The sequence below is a fragment of the Kogia breviceps genome, chromosome 14, assembly GCF_026419965.1.
Source record: "Kogia breviceps isolate mKogBre1 chromosome 14, mKogBre1 haplotype 1, whole genome shotgun sequence".
NCBI classification, from domain to species: Eukaryota; Metazoa; Chordata; class Mammalia; order Artiodactyla; family Physeteridae; genus Kogia; species Kogia breviceps.
Genome location: NC_081323.1, coordinates 90,836,838 through 90,858,033, shown reverse-complemented (window position 1 = coordinate 90,858,033; position 21,196 = coordinate 90,836,838). Strand labels below are relative to the sequence as shown.

Here is a 21,196-nt window from a genome sequence, read left to right as displayed (position 1 = left end):
GAGGGGGGCACCTGAACCCCTCAGTGGTTGATGGGGGGCAGGTAGGCTCGCCCGGGGTCCTCAGGAGTCCTCGGACAGGACAGGTGCCGGGCAGACACCAGAGCTGAGGCCAAGGGCCTTCTGCCATCATCTGGGAACGGGGAGCTGGCCCGAGACCCTCTGTTCTGTGTGACACGGTGACAGCCCCCCCACCGACATCCTCCAGCACCTCCGCCAAGGCCCCCCTCCCCTTCTGGGACATTCCTCCTCCCCAAAAGCACACCAGGCCTTTCTGCGCCATCGCTTTAATGGACAGACCATTCATCAGATGGCTTTGCACAAAGAAAGCAAAACTGAGCAGAGTTCTCAGCGTCTCACGGGACGTAAATACACAGATCACATGTTTATACATCTAGCATCAGACACGTATCCGCAGCACAGCATCGAGCACGGCGCAGACCCAGGACGCCAGCCACGGGGCCCGGAGGCAGCGGGCCCCCCTCACGGCCCCTGCGTGGGGGGCGCTCCCCTGTGGGGGTCCAGGGGCCACTCTACCCGCGCCCACCCCCTTACCCCCACGCGCTCTTGCCGAAAGGCGTCACGCTGCAGCCAAGACCACGCCCTGCAGATGCGCTGAAGATGCTCCTTTACAGAATCTCCATGAACGGGTGAACCCGGGGGACACTCACTATCACCAGAGATGATCCCATGGCGACAAAGGGATCTTGACGGTCTCACGAGCCCTGAGGCGATGAGGACAGGAGCAGGAGGCCGTGGGCGACGTAAGGCTGACCAAGTCCACTGGCACACGCGCAGATACCGCAGTCAACGCGCTCCGTGGGATCAATTCTTCCTAGTCCACTTGGCGTCTGAGGGGATGCTCGGCTCCGTCTCCGCGAGGCCACAGGCGCCAGCAGGACAGCTCCTTCGGCTGGTTCCCGTAGGTTCTGGAATCCCAAGGGCAGGCCTGGGATCACCGGCCAGCCCAGGACGCTGTCATCTCCCAGTCATCACCCGGGGGAGCTCCAGCACCCGGGCCACGGGCCACGGGCCACGGGCCACGTGACAGACAGGGTATGGACTCGGCTACGCAACTAGGAAAACGTGGCCACAAATGCTTTTCACATGTATGCATTTTGTTGGTGGGTTGGTTTTTTTCCTTTTGGTTCAAAAAAAAACCATGGCAGGCTCTCGGGTATATAAAACTGGTAATATTAGACAAAAATACAAACTTCACCTTTACAAAAAAACAACACACACACATAATTTCTGTTGAATACACATAAAGCGTAACATCTTACCAAAAATAAAGAGTTTAGGTTCTGTCCAACACCAGTGGCAGCAGCAGGGAGCGACCCTGGACAGCCACTCCGGAGAGCCACACCCCCAGGCCTGGCCGCAGCAGGTGGGAGGGACTCCGGGCAAGAGGCTCGGGGGCGGCATGTGATTGGTTCACGCAGTTCTCTCCAAATGGCTTAAATTAAAAAGTGAGTAAAATGGGGCAAGGAAGAAACACGTAAAGCCAGAAACATTTAGGAAATGATGCATAGGTGGGTATACCATGTTTATTTTAATACATCTCATTTGTTTGCATCCTGCTAGGAAAGGTACCGTCCCACCGTCCTGACTGTTACTGCAGCCTGGTGTTATCGGTGTAAATGTCATCCAAGAGATAATTAAAAAAAAAAAAAAAAAAAAAAAAGCAAAAAAAAAAAAAAGCTAGGCCAAGAGTAGAAAGGAAAGCTTAATAATCACTTTATGGTGTAAAAAAAAATCCACTTAAGGCTCTCAGGAAGGTTTCTGTATAGACTTAAACACGACAGCAAGGAGATGTGGTTTCCGAGACATTCCTGGCTCCTGCGTGCCCCTGCAGAGCCCGGCGGCATCCGATCGCAGCCTTCAGAAAGCAGGCTCTGTGTCCTTGGCCAAAGCACCTGTGACCACCCTGGAAAGAGATCCAGTCTGCCGGGACGTCTGTCACTTCCATCCCTCGGGGCGTCCCTCCATTCCGGCAAACGTTTAGATATTTTTGTGAGTGAGTTTTGTTTGTCATGTTCCGTGGTTTTGTTTGCTCTCTTTTTTTTTTGACAAGGAAGCTTCTTATTGTTTCACCGAGTGCTACAATACTTGCTTTGATGTCACATAAACAACGTATACTGTCTCTTTGTTCTCCAGAGTGTGCATGGAGACAGTTTTCACGGAGGAGAACAAAGACCACGCTGGCAATAAGCACCGTACATAGTAGGTTCAGGAATGTAACACGCCATGTACATCCGTGTCCCGGAAAAGGGCTGCTGGCTCATCCTCACCTCACATCTGCAGGCAGAGGGGAGAGACAGACGCTGAGAGGCCACGAGCGCACACACCACTGCGTGACGTCGGCTGTGTGAAACATTTAAGCCAATCAGGGGTGTGCACACACGCACACGCGCACACACACACGTCTCGTGGCCAGTCGTAGGATTCAGAGCTTTTATTAAATTTTTCAAAAGCAAATATGCCTCATTACCCTTTCTGTAACATCCTGACCAGAATTGGGACTAGGCTCTTGGGATCTCACAGAACACAGCTTCATAGCAAACCCCATTCTCCCATTGTACAGATAGGGAAAACTGAGGCCCGGGAAGGTTCTTATGCCTGTCTCCTCACCTTCTTCTTTCTTCCAGCCTACAGCTTGATGTGATTTCTGGAGATCCTGCAGCCATCTTGGGCCATGAGGCAACCCTGAGGATGGATGCCACCAGCAAGACAGAGGGGTCTCTGTGACCAGGCAGAGCTACACTGAGCTGAGCGAAGAGCAGCTCTTCCCCACCCTACGTCGCCTGTCTGTTGCTTGTCCCAACACTTGTACCACCACATGCCCACGGCCTGAATGCTAGCAGGGAGGCAGGGACGCCTGCCCCTCCCTTTGGGGTATCAGTCATCAGCTAGCCCATGGAGGCTAAGCCCAGTGGTCATAAACGTGGCAGCACGGGCAGGTATAAAACCAGCCCCTGCACCACACCCTGGGGACCCAAAAGCCAAGGCTGAGCAGTCGTTTTGGGGTTGCTTCAAGATCTGTCCATGTGGACCTTTCCTCCCCAGAGGATCCTCCTGAACAGACGTGACCTGCGGGCCTCAGAAGCTCCTGACCTGGCAGCGTTCTGCAGTCACACATCACTCAGCTACAGCCTGGGCTCCTGGGCACCTGTCTCCAAGAATTCCTCTCACAACTATTAGTTTTGGATGCCATGGGCTCCCACATGCCCAGAAGCAAGGACCAGGCTCTGCAGAGCCAGACAGGCCAACACGAAGGACCAGGAAGGCTTAAAACAGCCTCCTCCATGGTTGCCCACAACGACTTTCTCCTGGGAAGCCCCTCTGAAAGTCCACCTTTCCCAGGCCCCCTTACAGCAGAGGGGTGGCCAATGAGATCAAAGCAAAAGTCACTGGGTCCTTTCACCATTGTCCTCAGTCCCCACCATAATCTTTCTTCCAGGCCTGGAGTGTAACGTGATTTCTGGAGCTTTGGCAGCCATCTCGGGCCATGAGGCAGCTCTGAGGATGGACACCACCAGTCCTGGAAAGAAGTGGGTTCCTGACGATACCCTGAGACTGCCATACATGCTCTGGTCTCCCTACCTTATCTCAACCCTTGTTTCTGGCATGTTATTAGCAGCCAAACACAACTGCCGACACAGTAGCCAATAGCGCTGTATGTTTACAAAGCATTTTCAGACAGGATCTACTCAGCCTTCAACAATCTTCACCTGTAATCCCTCTAAGCCTCAGTTTTTTCATCTGTCAAAGGAGGTGGGTAACCTGTCCGAGGTGATCCCAGCGAGTAAACGTCAGAGCTACCCCACTGCTGCTCAGGGAAGCCAGGTCACTCCGCTCGTGTGATGCCTTTGCCTCCCCAATCAACAAGGACCAAAGCCAGAGCAGGGGCCCCGGAGCAGGAGGGAGCCATGGGCCAGGTGTCCCGAGCAGCGGGAGGGGAGGGGTTGGGGACGGGAATGCGGAGACCCGCAGCCCAGCCAGACAGCAGAAGCTCGCAGACGGATCAAGGCCAATCAGGGCGCGTCCTCGCCTTCGGGGTGATTCGCCGAGTGATCGGTCGCTGCGCCTCCCACCCCAGGACTGCGGCATGGCCGGCGGCCGGCTCCTACCTGGTTGACCGCGTTAGGTGGGTTTTAACCTTTTTCTTTTCCGTTTTTTACCTGACTCCCTACGCCTTCCTGTTGACAGAAGGGCAGGGAGGGTGAGAGGGCCTAAGGGAGGGCTGTGGGGTGGAAACTGAAGCCGTAAATACCTGGGGTGTTTGTCTTTCTGTAAAACAACTCGATGGCGCTGGCATGGAGACACTTCCTGGTCCCCTCAAGCTGGCCCAACACGGCGGCCACAACGCCGGGCTGCTCTGGGCAAAGTCTGCCCCGGGGGAGGCCAGGACCCTGACTTGGCAACGCTGCGGCCAGCGCCCACCACCCGCCGGGGACAGGGCCCTTCCTCGGCCACATCTCACCCGCTCACCCCACCAGCTGGGCGGGTGGCTTGACCCGCACAGCAGCCAGACCTCTCTCCCTCCCCAGCAGGTCCCAGGCCACGAGGGCAGCTTAGCAAACGGGCCTTGGCTACAGCCCCCAATCCTGCCTCCCCCGCCCTACCCGTACCCACCGAGCCCACCGGACGTGGCTGCAGAGCCAGGCTCCGGACCCCCCGCTGCACCATCAGGACGGAGCCCCTTACCCGCCTCCTCTTCCCGGTGGTCGGGGCTCGGGCCGGCGCTGGTGCACGTGCACTCCAAGTGCTCTTCCAGCCGCACCTGCACCTCTTTTAACTTTGGCTTCTTCCTGACGTACTCCACCTTGGCCACCTGCCGAGACAGCAGCCCGCTATGGACAAGCAGCACGGAGCCCTGGGAGTGGCGCGGGGCCGGGCACCCCCCACCCCGGGGCGCGAGCAGCCCGACCTCTGACCTCTGACCTCCTCCCAGTGGGAAAAGCAGGGCTATCGGGGAGAAAACAATGAGCTTCGGTGCTGCATCTGTGGTTTGGTCCTATTTTTTGTTTAATATTTATTTATTTATTTGGCTGCACCCGCGTCTTAGCTGCAACACGCAGGATCTTTTAGTTTTGCAGCATGTGAACTCTTAGTTGCGGCGTGTGGGATCTAGCTCCCTGAGCAGGGATCGAACCCAGGCCCCCTGCATTGGGAGTGCAGAGTCTTAACCGCTGGACCACCAGGGAAGTCCCTGGTCCTATTTTAACTTAAAATAAACCCAAAGGGCTCACACACGCCAGGAGAAGGCCTGAAGGGATGCACTCAAGGTGGGAGCTCTGGGTGAAGGAAGGTGTTTGCGCCCACATTTTAGGGACGTCTGGGACGACGTGTACTTGGCTATCAGCAGCTGAGGAACAGGGCTACCGCTCATGGCTTGCGGCTCGGGGGTCACCCTCCCTCCTGTCCACCCCGAGGCCCGAGGAGGTGCACACAGCCCTGAGGGCTCACAGGGAGGCTGTCGGTCTGGATGCAGATTCTGGCCTGTCATAGACTCCAGACGAGAACCCCTCGGCCGCCGGACGTGGGGCCAGGCCCAGCCCTGCAGCCTTGCCCGGGTCCCAGTTCCCGGGATGGCCCTCAGGGACACCCCCTCGCTGCCCTCCCGGGGAGACAGGCAGGAAGGGAGCACAGCCCAGCCGGCGTCCACCCTGGGCACATGGAGGCCCCGGGGTAGCCTGGCTCGTGGTCCACAGCTGGCCAGCGTGAATGGGGCCCCGGGCCACAAGCAGAAGCCCCCAGCCCAGGGACAGTCCTTCACAAAGGGCCTGGAGGCCAGAAGATGGGGGACCCCCCTCCAGGCCCACGTGGCCACGTGGCCACACCTCCTGGGCACCTCCGCTGGCTTCCTCTGTGGGGCAGGTACAAGGACCCAGGCGCCCAGGCAGGGGGGAGGGCTTGCCGCCCACCAGACAGACCGGCCACGGGACCAGTGCACGGTCCGGCAGCGCTGCCCCCCGTGGGCCCCTTGGTGAAGGGCACACGATACCAGCTGTTCAAGTCTTCAGAGAAAAATCTTATTTTTCTTATCAAAGAAAAACAAACAGGAACTTATGGTTGCACCTGCTTCTGGGTCTGCAAGGATTCCAGGCTGGTCTGGCACCTCTGTCTGGCCAGGAAATGGCTACATTTTTTCCCCCAAGAACACACTGTGAGTATTAAATTCTCAAAAGCGTCCTGCACAATAGCCAAGGCCACAGATCAAGACGCTGACACCCTTGGGACCCCATCCCATCGCCTCGGCCCCCAGACCCACACTGTAGCCTATTGGAGCCTCACATCCCCCCCCTCCTTCCCGCCGTTTGTCTTGGGAGCCTGGGCTGCACCTGAAAAACCTTCAGACATTCAGATCCCCCGCCACGGAGTTGCTGTGTCATGAACACCCCACCCGCGTGTTCCCGGAGCAGACCCACCGGAGACGCCATCCAACAATGCCGTCAACCCTTCCAAGCAGGGCCTTGAGTTCCTGCGGCTCACCGGTCCCCCACCTGGGCTGCTAGGAGGCAAGACACCCCCAGGAGGGCCAGGGAGAGCCACGCCCTGCACGGGACCCCCCCAGACTATCAGAGTGCCATCCAGAATAAACACCAGCATCTGCTGAACCCCACGTGCCAAGCCTACGACACTCACAGCCAGCTACCCTGAGAGGGCACAGCAGCGGCTCGCTTTACAGACAGGGAAACTGAGGCAGCACGAACAGGGCTTGTTTCGCTGGAAGAAGGCCTGGACTTGGAACCGGCAGAGGCCCTGAGCTCACCGCATAGCCGGGGGACACCCTGAGTCTGTCGGGTGAGGGCTCCGGGGCTCCACGGCCAACTCCTGGGCTCATGGCCGACAGACCTCGACCTGGCTCATGGGCAGGCGGTCCTTCTCCAGGCCCGGCTTAGGGGCCACAGTGGCACAGAGAAAGCGACCCAGCTCCAGGGCCTGAGGCCGATGGGCAGGGCCCCAGAGGCATGTCCACCTTCCGAGGTGCTGGCCTCCCTGACCCACTAGGGCTCCCCCCCGGGGCAAGGGTAGGGCATCCCTACCCACCAGAGGGGAGGGACTCAGGGGCCCTTTACCTGAGACGCACTGCCACTGCCAGTGCTTTCCCTCCAAAGCCCCAAACTAGCTCCCCAGACAGCAATGGCGAATGGGGCCCCAGCTGGGACCTCCCACCCAAAGCAACCCCCCAGTCCAATACTGGGTGCAGAGGCCCATTACTGGACACGCCAGACCCACCTTCCAGAAGCCTGAGGTCTAGCAAAGCAGAGCTGCAGACCACCAGCCTGGACACGACCACAGAGCTGGGTCCACGCTTCTGGAGGCCTGGCCCACGGGCTGCCCTGAAACCAAACGCAGCCCCTAACTTTCCACGGGTGAGAGTCTGGCGGCTCGCCCGTAGGTGCGGCCGTGGCCGCTCAGGGCTGCTCCTTGTCCCTGACCCACTGGCAGCCCCCCCCGGCGTCCGCGCCGTGTGGCAGACACCAAGCGCCGGCCATGCTGGGCAGAGGGCAGGGAAGGCGGCCCCCAGGACCCCTGCCCACCTGGCAACGCTGGAGGGTCTGCACTCCAGGTGCCACCCCGAGGGCAGGCCCTGGAGGTCCAAGGCCGCCAGGGAGCTGTGGGCACAGAACGCCTCATGGAGGTCGTGGTGGGGAGCTGGGGGGCGGGCCATCGACCCCCGCACGTCCTGACCCAGGGCCTGGGGGCTGCCTTCAGCCGAGGTCACCTTGCACGGTTCGGCCACCTGAGCCTCAGGAGGGCAACCACTCCCGGCCTCACCGTCCTCTCCCTTCAATAAGGGGCGCCTCTGACCGTGAACGAGCAGGAGCGCGCCGTCCCTACCGACCCCCAGCAGCCGTCACGCCGCACCCAGCCTGGGGTTCCCAGGGGCCCCCTCCCTGCTCGGCCTCAAGCCCGAATGGAACAGGAACGGCTCCTGGCCAGGCTGGGGGGCCAGGCCAGCCTCCACAATGGGCCTCCTGTTCCCACTGGCCTCTGTCTCTTCTCTGCCAGAACCCCCAGTGTCTGGGGCCGGATGTTTTCCTGCCAACCTTTGGATGGGTGGGCAGGGAGGGGACGCCTTCCCTGAAGAAGGAGACGGAGGAAGGGGACCGGGTCTGAGGGCGGCAGGGCCCCCGACGTGGAGCCAGGCTTCCTGGCCCCTGGCTGCAGGACTGAGCCCTCTGGGCAGACGGAGGCCCGTGGGGAAGCCCCGGGCCGGCCGCCCCACCCGCCCCAAGCCGGTTGGGCCTGTGCCCAAGCAGAGATGGACCACCTATCCTCAGCCACCGTGCCGCTAGGATCCCCGAGGAGCTCTGCACACCCACCCGCCCTCAGGGTGGACCAGGGCAGAGAGGCGGGGTTAATGCCACCCCAGGAGCGGACGCGCCCTGGTCCTCACACCGCGGGAGGCAGGGGTGGGAGCAGTGCGGGATCCCCGAAGGCTGCAGCCCACGAGCAGAGAGTCCCACTCCATTCCCGCTGCCCTGTGCCTCCAAGCCCCTGTCTCATGCCCTAAGGACAGGCCCCAGAGCCCACCCGCAGGACAATCGAATCTTGGGGACCCCACCCCCATGCCCAAGAGAAAGACCTCGGTTACCCAGCTTCTTGGGGCTCGTAAGACCCCTCCAACACGCCACAAGCGAGGACCCCCAGACCCAAGGAAGCAGAGGCGGGCTGGCCGCGGAGACCCCACAGGCAGGGCGGTTAGACCTCGGTTTCCTCCTTTAACTGAGCAAGAGGCAGCAGCCGGGGAAGCGGGGATGCAGTGCTGGGCTGGGGGCCCCTCCACCCGAGTCTGGAGCCCTGAGGCGGAAGCCAGCGCCCCACGCAAGCACTCCAGGGGCAACCCGGCCCCAAGGGGAGCGTCGGCCTGAGACCGTGGGGCAGCAGGCCGTGGAATCTGCTTACTCAACACCCAAAGCACGCAGAGGACCAAGTCCCCAAGGTCAAGTCAAGTCCCAGTTACAAGTCTAAAGTGCTTCTCACGTGCCAGCTACAGGGTCCTTAACCCCGCACCTCACTCGGGGGCCAGCGGCCGACTTGACAGAGGCCTGGACTCACTGACTCACAGGGGATCTGAAATAATTCCTAGCGGAGAAATGCATCCCACTGCACCCCATAACCGAAGGTCTCATTCGGGGAAAAATGGGACCCCCCTGCCACCGGAGGCCCAGCTGAGAGGGGGCGGGGCTGTCCCACCTGGAAGGTGCCAAGTCCACACCCCCAGGGTCACACAGGATCATCATGACCCACCCAGAGCCAGCTTCCAGGGGTGGGGGGGGCAGCCCCTCCTCTAGACAGGGACCCCCCCACCCAGAATTCTCCAGCCTCAGCCACACTTCGGAGAAGCCAGGAGACAGCCTAGAAGCCTTCCTCCAACCCTGCCCTTTTGAAAACAGAAAGACTGACACCCAGAAGCAGGGAACCTTGCCTCCCAATAGCAAGGCCAGCTGTCCCCATGGGAGTTCCACAGTCCCAGAGACGGAGCCCCAGTGCCTCAGACCCACTCCACAGAAGAGGCAAGTGCAGCCAGAGGGGAGCAAGCCAAGGCCGAGAAAGGCTTCCAGCCATCAAGCCAAAAGCCAGACCCCAATCTGGCTGCCCAGTGACCCGAGGAAGCAGAACTTTCCCCCAGGACTCAGCAGAGGAGCCCCTGGACGTGTCATGTGAGCCTGACCTTCTGCATGCCCCCGGTGCTGCCCTTAGAGGTCATCACGGCCAGCCCCCTGCCTGGGAGAGGGCTTCATGGCAAGCACTGGCCATGTGCTGGCTCCCAGGGGCCCCAGGCAGGCGGCAAAGACATCTCACCCAAGCCATGGAGGCTGTGGGTCTCCGAGCAAGAGGATACCTACCCGCAACAGGGGAGGGGCCTGGTCCCCTGGACCTCAGCACCCCACCAACACGCACGTCCAGCGGAACGGGGGCACTGTCCCAGATTTCAGACGGGGACGGAGGTCCACCTCGGCAGGCAGAGCGCCTGGCCCCTCGGCCTGAGCCGCGAAGGAAGTCAGCCTCCCCCCGACCCCCAGCCTCCCCCCACACCAGGTCCCACCCCAGCGCTCCCTTCCCGTCTCCAGCAGGGTGAGGCCCTGAGGGGACCACCAACCCCTTGCCGTGTACCACAGCCCCCACTAAAGTGCCCGCGAGACCTCTCCAGGGCCTGGAGGAGACGTCAGGCAGCTCCCAGCTAAGTGGTTGGACACCTCGCAAGACCTGTTAGTGAGGCAAAGAACTGCGTCACAAGATCCAAACTTGTTCTGCGTGACCGACCAGGACCCAAGCCCCGGCTCCTCCCCCCGGCCTCGGTGTGCCTGTCAGAGAAACGGGAGCATATCCTCCAGCTCACCAGCACGCCTGGCAGCCCGGCTGGGTGGGGCTGCCCCTGGGGCCGGGGGACACGCCGGGCTCACCTTGACACTCCGGTGGTGGACGCGCGACGGCTGGCACTTGACACTGCTGGTGTTGCAGCAGCCGGTACAGCGCTTCACCTCCACGCACGGGGGCCAGATCAGAAAGTTGGCAGACGTGGGGTCCACCTGGCTCCGAGGTATCTCATAAATGACCGTCCTGGTCTTGCAGACTGCGGGGATGGCTTCCTCTGCAGAGGCAAGAGCCCGATGAATGTTCTGGAAGCCCCAGGGTTGCAGCAGCTTCCAGGGGCCCAGGCAGGAGCATCCCCATGGGCCACAGCTTCCTCCAACAGGACCTGTCGCACAGCCCCCGGTCCAGCAGAGGCAGAAAGACCCCAGCCCCCAGTGGGTGCACCTGACTGGCCCAAAGATGAGCAGGGGCTTGAAGGCCTGGAGGGGAGACCCCGGGGGAGGGGGCTGTGGGGGGGCCACCCTGGGGGAGGAGGGCTGAAAATCCCCCATCAGCCCAGGGGCTCACGCAACCCCTGCAGCCGGCACGGAGCAGGGACGATCGCCTTCACCCGAGTGCTGTGGGGCGGGGGGCGGCGGGGGGAGGTCTCTCAGAGGCCCCCGCCTCCTGAGGGCCCCCTCCTCCTGCATGTGCGTCCTCAGTAGCCTCTAGGGACAAGCCACCAAATCAAGAGGGCTGGGTGCTGGGGGTCTGGCCGACACAGTGGGGGAAGGGGCTCCACTCACAGCACCCACCAGCAAGAGGGGCGTGCGGAGTGCAGCCAGGCAGCAGTGCCAGAGGTGGAGCCACGGACAGGGACCTTCAGTCCAGCCCAAGCTCTGCTCACAGGCACCCCTTTCATCTGGAGCAGAACAGGCCTCCATCGAGGATCCTGCAGCCCTACCAGAGCACCTGGCCTTGAAGATGGGAATATATGCTCACCACGGCAGACGTCATCTGGGGAGGGCCCGCTGGCCTCAGCTAGGGATCGTTCACCCACACACCACGCCCAAAGGCAGAAGCTATAAAATCCATATTCTTGGAGGAAATAAAGCTTGGACAAAGGGAGTCACATGCCCAAGGTCACACGGGGGATAGGAGGCAGTCAGGACCCCCAGGTGGCAAGGGAGTGGGTGGTCACACCCCCCCAAGCTGCACCCCTGGGGCAGGATCTTCCCTCAAGGCTGAGCCTGGGGCCCCAGGAGACCCCCACCGGCTAGTCACTCCTAAAGGGAGCAGGCAGGCCCGGGGATGCTCTGCGAGAGGGAACAAACCCGGCACGGGGGCCAGGGGGCCAGGCCTGAGTGGGCTGGGGGCCCTGGGGAGGGCCCCCCGGGCCCGGCGCGGCTGTAGCCACTGCTCTGCGGCGCGGCTGGAAGCACAGTGCGCTCCACGTTACGAACTGGAAATTCAACACAAGCCGCCTTCCAGAGAGGCCGTCTCCAGCGCAGGCCCCAACAAGACCGGGCACTTCAGGAATTTATGACGGCTCCCCCCTCCTGGAAACTCTCGGCCCAGGCCAGGCCTGCAGCAATGAGCAGACGCGCTGGGGCAGGAGGAGGGGCGCGCGCACGGGACCCCGAGCAGCCTGTGCCTTTGTCTTACAGAGAAGAGAAGGGACGGATCCCCCGAGGCCACGGGTGGGGGAAGGGGGGAGAGGGCAGGCCCCAGAGCCCCTCCCGCAGCCCCCCACGGGCCCAGCAGTCCTGGGGCTCACCGATGCTTCTTTTCCTCCGAATGGGCACAGGCCGCTTCTCCGGCGCATGCCTGGCGCCATGGCCCCCGTGGGCTCTCAGGCTGGTTTCCAAAGGCTCCTCGGCCCCTGCAGGTAGAAACAGGAGATGGCGACCGGCCGCCCACACCTGGGCACCCAGGGTCTGTCCAGCAGCACGTCCCTCCCCAGACCGGACGGGGTCCCTTCACACCCACAAGGGGGGCTTCAAGGTGGACACAGGATGAGACTCGCAACTGCCAACAATGTCCCACCCAGCCCCGCGCGGCTGACACGGGGTCCCCGACCCACGCTGCCCCTGCTGCAGGTCACCACGAAGCCGCAGCCGCAGCCCAGTGGGGAAGGGGCTGCAGCCAGCCTGCCCCACGGCTCCTCCTCAAGGAAGAGCCGGTGAGGGCTGAACCAGGTGAGGAGGCACCCGAGGCCAGCCCTCCCTGCCCAGAAGACCAGAGCCAACAGGCCTGCTGCTCCCAGCTGGACAGGGGACCTTGGACAGCGGGCTGGACAGTGGGCTGGACCGAGGGCCAGCGGAGGCTGCTGCCGCGACTTGGGCGCTGCACGTGTCTCCCTCCCCCACCGCCGTCACTTAAACCAGCCCTCGATGAGCATCCTGGCCTTCGAGGGGCGTCGGAAGCAAGGCCAGACTGGGCCTCAGCCAGACCCCACTAGTCCCCAAACTTAGCCCACTGCGAGGAAGAGGACACAGGAACCGGGAGTGGGGAGTCAGGAGTCTGGGTGCCTGTAGGGGGGCCCAGCTTTCAGGAAGGAAAGTGCTTTGCCGTTCAAGTATCTAAGACCTGCAGAGCAGCGGCCTCAGAGCCAAGGTCACAGCTGGGCCTAGTCCCCCGGGACTGGCTACAGTCCCCTCGGTACGCACACCTCCACCCCCTCTGTCCCCAGGGCCCCCAGGAGGGGGTGCAAGGGACACAGTCCTGCCACCTGCCACCTGGCCTGACGCAGCCCAAGGACAGCGCCTGTACCTGGATGAAGTGGGTCACACCTGGCCTCCCCACCCTGGCCTCCAGACCCACTGGAGGATCTTCTCACTTCTCCTGTCTGTCGCTGCCTCCCCCATAGATGCCCAGGGGCAGCAGGTCCCGAGAAGGCACGCCCCAAGAGTCAGAAGCTGCACGGAGTCCCCCTCTTGCCACCCCCCGACCCCAAGAAGCTCCAGTGGTATCCTGGCCACCAGCTCAGACCAGAGGCCCCCTCCTCGGTGCCCGGCCCACCTAGGCCTCGGTGACTGTCCACACCCCCACAAGTCTGGAAGCCGCGCTCATCGGAAATGGAGCACGAACGGGGCAAACGCGGCGGGAGTGCAGGAGACATGCCTGCCTTGAGTGCCGGCGTCCAGGAGGACCCAGCTCTTCCCTCAAAATGACTCAGTGTTCCACTGCCACTAATTTTTTTTGAGACCCAAAATAAGATCAGAACAGAACTACTCATGCAGTAAGAATTTCCCATCAACCAACTGTTACAAGAAACATTTTTTCATGAAAAAGTGACATTATGAGTCATGTCCTGGTGGTGGCCATCTTGCCATCGCCAAACCCAGAAGCAGCTGGTCCATCCTGAGCTTCTAAGAGAAAACGGAACGGCAGCAACCCGGGCTGCACCCCCACGCCTCACTCTAGCCAGGCGACAGCCGCCTCCCAGGATGTCACGGCCCCCTGTGTGCAGCAGGCGCTGCCACTTCTTCACCTCGCAGGAAACCGAGGCCTGGGACGTGGAAGGCCAAGCAAGGCCGATGGCCGGCAGGAGACCCCAGGGGCCCGTGGCCAGACCCTGACCGCCTTCCGCCCAGGCCTCTCGCCCCAGAACAAGCAGAGAAGAGACAGCCTCCGCCCAGTCCGTCAACTGTCCTGAAACCTGAACCAGGGACTCAATCTCAGTCAGGAGTAGAAAGAGCTCCCGGTCAGACAAGCTTATCCACTGCCCCATCGAGATGGGTGGTCTGGAAGCCCAGCTCGGACCCACTGACGCGGAGGCAGCCCTCTGATTTACGCAGGTCGAGATGCAACGAGCGCGGACTCCCAAGAGAAGGCCACGCGTGAATCATGCCCTAAAACTGCTCTCAGAACAGTTAATCAACGCTTTTTCCCTTTTGTCTGTTATGCACACATGTCCAAAGCATGGGGAGCCGGCCTCCCACCATCAGTCCTGGAGGAGCGTTAATGGCCGAGATGGGATATTTATGTATCGGTTACTCAGTGACCACGGGCGCCGGGCCAGGCTGCTCGGAGAACAAAGCTCCCAGCTCCCGCCACAGCTCTGCTGAATGGCCTGCTCTCAGCACAGCCGACACACAGGCCACAAACTTCACACTACTGGCCATTAGAAGACCACATGCTGGTCTCTCCACCCAAAGGCCACACGTGAAAAACCAACTGCCTGGTCCTCGTGCACGCTTGCAACTCGCAGGCGCTGGCACAGGAATCCACCGCCTCGGGGCCTCCAGCGCAGCTCCTCACCTGTGAAATGGGAACAAGGGCCGGCTACTGGGAGGAGGCCACGCCCCCACCTGCCAATCACACAGCCCCGCCCACTCGGGAGGAGCCACTCTGTTAAAGGAGCCTCTTTCCTGCTTCCTGGGCATCAGCCTGGAAGAGCCCCCTTTAGAGTTACAAAGAAGAGTAAGGACACCCAGAACAAGGGGTCTCCTCCGCACCCAGCCCCCTCCTCACTGACCCCAGACCGGCCTCTGACTGGACCTGGTGGGGAGGTCACACAGCTGTTTGCAACCTTTCCTAGCAGCCAGCTCCGTTTCTACTCTTCACGTTGGACAGAAACAGAAGTCGGGGAAAAGACACACCCCCAACCCCGCAAAACAAGCTACAGAAGCAAACAGCTCAGGTCAGAGCTTCCATATCTGTGAAAGGGGGACTGACCAGGATGAACCCCACTGTGGGGTTTGTATCACAAAGGGTCCCAGAGGGGCATGGCTGCTGAGCAAGGGAGACCCTGGGGCCCCTCCAATGTTCTCACCCCAAAGTTTCCCAGGCACTAGGAGTCCCACTCTCAGACCCCAGATCTTCTGATGGGGGCAGTGGGGGGGGTGGGGGGGTGGCGGGGTGGCGGGGGGGGTGGGGGGGTGGCGGGGTGGCGGGGGGGGGGGGCGATCCACTCTCTCCACCCCCTGAGGCAGGAGGGAGCCGGGCTCCCGGGGGCTTTTATAAGGGGGCAATTTGAAACCAGCCCGGAGAACCGGCTGGTGCACCCTTACTCTTTCTGTTTGGACCCTCCAAGGAGGCGGTGGACCCAGAAGCCCCCAGGTCAGGAATGCTATCAGCATGACCCCAGAGCTGCAATGCTAAAAGCATTCATGGGTGGGGGGTGGGGGAGAGGCGGGGCTGCGGAGACCAGAATAAGAATGGTCCCAGCAGAAAGTGAATGGCCCATTTCCCAATGGCAACCCAAAGCTGGTCCTGCAAGGAGGCCCAGCCTTTCCCAGGCCTCACTTCTGCCAGCCAGAAAAAAACCCCTCTGGGATCCAGTCTCCCCACTTTCCCAAATCCATCAGAGAGCAGCAGAATATGCAGGCAAGTGTTTTTCTCGGCTAACCAAAGCCAAATCCTCCCCCCAGGGTTACACATCAAGGAGCCAGATCAAACTCCCCCCTGGCCCAACTCTGATCTCCAAGTGAAATTCTACCCCCTTCCTGATAAGGATCAGCCAAAGGATTTCCTGGGTCAAGAAACTACAGAAACCATCGCCCTTGCTAGAAAATGGTTTTGGCATGAAATGAAAATAGTTCAGGCCTCTCCACCACCATAATTAGGTACAAATTTCCAAATGACTAGACCATGTGATTTTACTTAATTCCCCCGCCACCCCCCTTTTTCAGAGTAGTTTGCAGTGAGAGAAAAATCTTCATTTCACGTAAAATTCTTGCAAGCAACTCCTACTGACTTTAGTTGCTCCATCTGACAAGTTCCTTTGGGACCTCTTTTTATCCAGAGTCAACGGCAAGTTTTCCGATATGAGTGTCTCCCCCGCTAACTCGCATTGGCGTTCCTGCCACAAAAAATGTGGGCCAGGATCCTTGTCCTTTAGGAAGGGCCTTCCTCTGGTCCACACCCAAACGCAGTCACCCGACATCATCAGGCTCCCAGCCCAGCCAACCTGGGTCCCTCACCACCTTTGCCCACCTGGGGCCAGTCCAACCCTGCCACTGACACTCAAAAGAGCTTCAGGGTCCTCTTGTCGAAGAAACTGTTTTCTAAAGTGGCTCAGCTCCAGAGCCTGAGGGGGAGCCCCCAAATAGTCCCCAAACAGCAGATGTGTCCAAGGCGCGCCTTTTTACTGGCTCATGAAAACAGAAAGACGCGGGCCTCCTACAACCACAAAGGCCCAGCCCCACGTCAGGAGCGGGGCAAGTTCGCAGCGATGACAAAGGGGCCCTGCCGGGGGGGCACCATTGCACGCCTGCCCGACCGGTGCCCAGGGCCTGGGCCGGCTCCCGGTTGCTCCTCCCGGCCCTGGGGCAGGCCCCGGGCCGCACACCTGGCCGGGGCGCCGGCGCCCTCTATACGGCTGAACTTTCTGTGACACACTGGGCATTTTCCTTAAGTGCAAAAACAAACCCTGGGCGAGCGAGCAGCCCTCGGCCGCCGCCGGGAGAGAAAGTGGTGATTGGAAGAGAAACTCCTGACTCATCCGCCTGGGCTTTTATGGCCCGGGATTGGATTCTGACCTTTCGGTGCGCTCCTGCTCGGCGCCCGGCCCGGCCCGAACGCGGGAGGCGGCGCGGGGCGCACATACCGCCTGCCCGCCGCCCGCGCCCTCCCCGCGCGCCGAGGGAAGGGGCGCGATTTACCTACGGAGTCTATCTCCAGGAGTCGCTGGAGGTCCCGGATGCTGTGTATCTGACTGTGCGCCAGCCTCTCAATGACCTCGCGGGGGATCTCGGCTTCCTGCAAGCAGAGGAACACGGTCAGCGCCCCGGGCCGCCCAGAGCGCCTGGTCCCCGGCCCGAGGTTGCCCCGCCCCAGCGCGCGCGGGCGCCTCGCACGCAGGCCGCCCGACCCCCAGCCCGGGCCCTGGAGCCTGAGGCCGAGGTGGGGCTGGGTGAGACCCCCATTTCTCCGTTCACAGCCATGTCTGCCCTTTGCAAAAAGAAAGAGCTCCCTACCATTTAAAAAAAAAAAAAAAAAAAAAAAAAAAAAACACTCGGCCCCTCAGCCCCGGGGTGTCGGTTGCAAGAGGTCTGGGGCAGAGAGGGGCCCAGAGAGTTGCTGATCTAACAGTGAAATCAACATCTAGGAAGATCAAGTTGAAATGCGTCACGGATGGGCGACGAAAGTCACGGCAGCCCTAACACTTTAATCTACCCTGGGGCTTAAATTTCACACCCAGAATCCCGGACCGAATCTGCGGGGGAGAGGGTCTCTTGTCTACAAACACGCGCACGCACACACACTCACACACTCGCCCCACCCCGGGCTCCGGCCCAGCCGCGGCCCTAGCGCCGACTAAGACGCCCCCAATCCAGCCGCGGCTGGGAGGGGCTGCCAGGGAACTTAAGGGTTAAATATCTACCTCTCACAGCTCCGGGTCCCAGCCCAGACCGCCCCCACCACTCGACCTACCCCCCGCACCGCCCCCCCCCCGCCAACCCCGCTCCTTCCTGATTTTTAAAGGGAGTCGGGGGTAGCTGGGGGGTCTCAAGCACTAAGTTCCCACGACGGGGTGTAGAAAGTCATTCATCACAGCAGAGCTCCCGGGGATTCGGAATTCGAGATTTGGGGCTGGGGGTGGGGACGCGGGCGGTGGGAGGGCGAGGGCGCCTGGCCCGGCCCCGGCTCGCCTCGCTCAGCCACCTGTAAGCAGGCCCCGGGCGGGCGGGACTGCGCTGGCCCAGCCGCCCCTCCGGGCATGGGGACCGGGAACCCGGGTGTGCGGCTCCGCGCTGCCCACCCTGCCTGCCGGGGGCTCCCGCCGCAACCGCCCCTACCTGTTTGTCGGCAGCTCTTCTACCTTCCCTGACCCCGCTGGCTCACACACACACCCCCTTCCGCGCTCCCCGCACCCCGATGCTGCATTGTCCGCCGCGCCCCGGGTTTCCCTCCTCGAAGAGGAGCCCGCGCCCCCCGAAGTTTCTCCCCACTCGTCCACCCAGCCGCCAGTCCGTCCCTCCACGGCAGAGCGACGCAACACGCTGGAAACTCACCAGACACACTTAGGCATGGCAGAAAATAGAACCCAGTTGGGAAAATTTAAAAATCGACCACGCTAGCAGAAATCAAAATGCGCTCTGCAGAGCCCCAGAGCCCGGGCTCCTCGGCCCGCGAGCGGCCGCAGGGGGCGTGCGCAGGGGGAGAGGACGGGGCGCGGGGGTGGCACCCACCTCGGCCAGGGCACTGGCGAGGTATCCGCAGCCGAGGAGCAGCAAACAAGCCCAGGTCCTCATCGCGTCCCGAGGCGCTGGCGGCTCGGCGGGGTGGCGAGGCCGCGGGGCGGGCGCTCCAGCCGGGCTCCTGTGGCGGCGAGATTCAGTACCATCCCTCAGGGAGCGCGGCCCGGAGGAGGGTGGCGCGGAGAGCAGGGAGCCGACGGAGCGCGCCAGGCGCGAGCAGCGAGTGCGGAGAGGCAGGCAGCGCCACCGAGGAGGAGGAGCAGGGAGTGCGCGCTCGCCGCGCCCGCCGCGCCGGGAGCCTCCTGGGCCGCCGGGTAGGGGGTGGGGACGGAAGGGGCGGAGGGCGGGGGCTGGGCCTCTTCCTTGGTGCGTTCCCGGTGCTGGCCGCCGCCGCGCTCGCTCCCCGGCGCTGGCTCTAGGAGCGACCAGGCCGGTAATTCTGCATATTTGCGGGCGTCAGCCCCGAAAGGGACCCCGGAGCGAGGCTGGAGCCGCTGCCGCCGCACCACCCATCACCTGTCTGGACACCCGGCCAGGCCCGGCGCGGGCTCGCGCTCTCCCTGCGGGCTGCGGGCGGCCCTGCGCGCCCGCCGCCGGCCCCGCGCTCGCCTCCGGCCTCCTCTAGTCGCCGCCGCCCGGCCGGGCACGGCGCGGCCCAGCACGGCGCGGCCCGGCGGCCTGCGTGCGCCCCTCCGCGGCGCGCCCTCGGCTCCGGCGCCGCGCTCCGCCCTCCGCCGGCCCGAGCCGGGCAGAGCCCGCGGCCGCTCCGCCTGGCAGCCGCCGCCCGCCCGGGGCCTCGCCGCGCGGGCCTGAGGGCGGGCGCAGGGCCGAGCCGCCGCCGCCACCGCCGGCGGCAGGAGAGGAGGAGGAGGCGCGGGCAGGCCCGGCTCGCCGGAGTTCTGCGGGCTCCGCAAGGCGCGCGTGTGGAGCCGGCCGGCGGCGGGGAGGGGGTTATAGCGCCGCCGCCGCCGCGCCCCTCCCCCGCCCCCTCCCCCTCGCCTCCCCCGGATTCCGGGCCCCGGACCCGCACCTCGGAAGCGTGCGGGGGCCGCACGGGCCGGGCAGGGCCCGGCCGCCGCCGCCGCCGCCGCAGTGAGCACACACACGCGCTCACGCAGGCAGTAAAATCCATCAAGGCCCCGCTCCCGGCCCCGAGCACAGCCGCCGGGGCTCCCCGCGCGCCCCTCCCTCGAGCTTGCCCACCCTCCAGTGCCAGCTGCAATCCTGCAGCACCGGACGGGGAGGGGAGGAGGCCGCCGCAGAAGTGCCGCCGTCGCCGGCTCGCCTCTCTCGGGCCCCAGCGGCGGCAGAGGGCAGCGCCCAGAACTGCTACGCCAAAAAGGGCAAAAGCGAGCCGGCCCCCGCCTCCCGCCCCCCGCCCCGGCGCTCCGGCCTCTTTCCACGGTTTGGATCACGGGCCCCTGCCTTCCCCTCTCCATAAAAGGAGGGAGAGTGAGTCTCTGGTGAGAGGTGGGGCGGGTTTAGGGGCGCGTCTGGGGCACTCACCTGGCGGCTGCCACGCGCCCCCGCCCAGAATCCGATGCCTGGGGCGTCTGACTGAGGAACCTCCACCCACAGTCCGCGAGGGGAGAGCGCCCAGGTCGGAGGAGGGGGCAGCAGCGTGCCTCGTCCCCACCCTGGGACCCCTCATCCTCCAAGTCCCCGCTGCCTCGTGGAAAGCCGGGCGGCGGCCTGAGCCGGGAACTCGAGGGGTTGGAAGGCAAGGAAAAGAAAAGAGCCGCTCATGAGGCACCCGGGAGTCTGAGCCTCCCGCGCCGGGATCCGCTGGGCGCACAGAGCGCCACCTCCGGCCGCGGCGCCGCACAGAGCGATGCGGGGGAGAGACGCGACGGAGGCCGAGGCCTGAACTGGGCCGGACGGCTCCCCCCGCCACCAAAGGGCGATGCGCCGGCCTGGGTAGATTCCGCCTGCCTAGACCTGGCGGGATCGCACCCCGGCGGCGGGTGCCTCGAGGGGGCGGACGAGCCCCGGTATCAGGGCTAGAGGGGTGACGGGCCAAGCGACCCCGAACCTAGACGGCGAGGCCGTCAGAGGCTAGGAGACTGCCGAGCGGTGGGCGGCCGAAGGAGAATTCCGCCTGCCCTAGCCCTCCACCCCCACGCCCCCATCCTGTGGATTAGGCCCTTGCCCGCCGCGGCCGCCCTCCCGCCAAAGGCAGTAAAGGCGCAGCCCCGCAGGCGGTCTTTCATCCTTGGCTCGGCCGGCTCTGGTATTTCAAAGGCGGAGTCCAGTGGGCGCTTGGGGGGCGCTCGCCTTCCCCCAAATTCCTGGGGGGAGGGGTGGGCCACTCCTGCGATTGCCCGTGGGCCGAGGCTACCAGCGCTCTTCCACTGGCCTCCACACACCTGCAGCCCCCCAACGCACCTGCCTCGTCTACCGTAGCCCCACCTGCGACCTCCCCCCTCAAGCGCGCTTTCAGGGGTCAGGATGAAGGATGGCCGAGGCAGAGCTAGGGAAACCTTGGAACCGTTTAAAAGCACGTTAGAGCCACAGCCCTTGTCCACCCGGGTGGGCCTCCATTGCTTCGGAGGGAGACCACTGGACGGCTTGGGGAAGGCCGCCAAAAGCACACTGCCAGGACTAAGGCTGCACCCCGAGCAGAGCCCTCCGTGGCTTACTCATCCTGATAGTTGACTGCATCACGTCTGGTTGAGCCTCGGATTCCTCGCAGGCAGAGGGGACCCAAGGACACTTCTCTGGGGTGAAAGGACTCGGTTTGGTAG

The 21,196-nt window shown here is 63.0% G+C and overlaps 1 protein-coding gene across 5 annotated transcripts; it reads right to left on the bottom strand.

The window, feature by feature from the left end:
- Positions 1-268: 268 nt before the first annotated feature.
- On the bottom strand, positions 269-20,235 carry PDGFA (platelet derived growth factor subunit A). 5 transcript variants are annotated; one of them, XM_059038541.2, is made up of 7 exons: positions 19,656-19,782; positions 18,444-18,573; positions 16,914-17,010; positions 12,083-12,187; positions 10,416-10,603; positions 4,705-4,831; positions 269-2,295 (listed from the first exon to the last, which is right to left on the bottom strand). In XM_059038541.2, exons 2-7 carry the CDS (start codon positions 18,504-18,506, stop codon positions 2,285-2,287), a joined length of 591 nt encoding a protein of 196 aa, XP_058894524.1. In that variant the 5' UTR covers positions 18,507-18,573; positions 19,656-19,782; the 3' UTR covers positions 269-2,284. The 5 variants fall into 5 exon arrangements, with proteins under 5 accessions (XP_058894524.1, XP_066869020.1, XP_058894523.1 ...); XM_067012919.1 differs by lacking the exons at positions 269-2,295; positions 19,656-19,782 and adding exons at positions 2,302-4,196; positions 19,959-20,235; XM_059038540.2 differs by lacking the exon at positions 269-2,295 and adding an exon at positions 2,302-4,196 and having other exon boundaries at positions 19,656-19,775.
- Positions 20,236-21,196: the final 961 nt, after the last annotated feature.

Bases quoted from the DNA above. Each gene is read 5' to 3' on its own strand.
- PDGFA (XM_067012919.1), bottom strand. From the start codon at position 18,506: ATGAGGACCTGGGCTTGTTTGCTGCTCCTCGGCTGCGGATACCTCGCC. The intron at 4,832-10,415 runs GTGAGCCCGGCG...CTGTCTCGGCAG, and splicing joins TCCACCACCGGAGTGTCAAG to GTGGCCAAGGTGGAGTACGT. The intron at 4,197-4,704 runs GTAAGGGGCTCC...TTCTGTCAACAG, and splicing joins CCACCGGGAAGAGGAGGCGG to GAAGGCGTAGGGAGTCAGGT.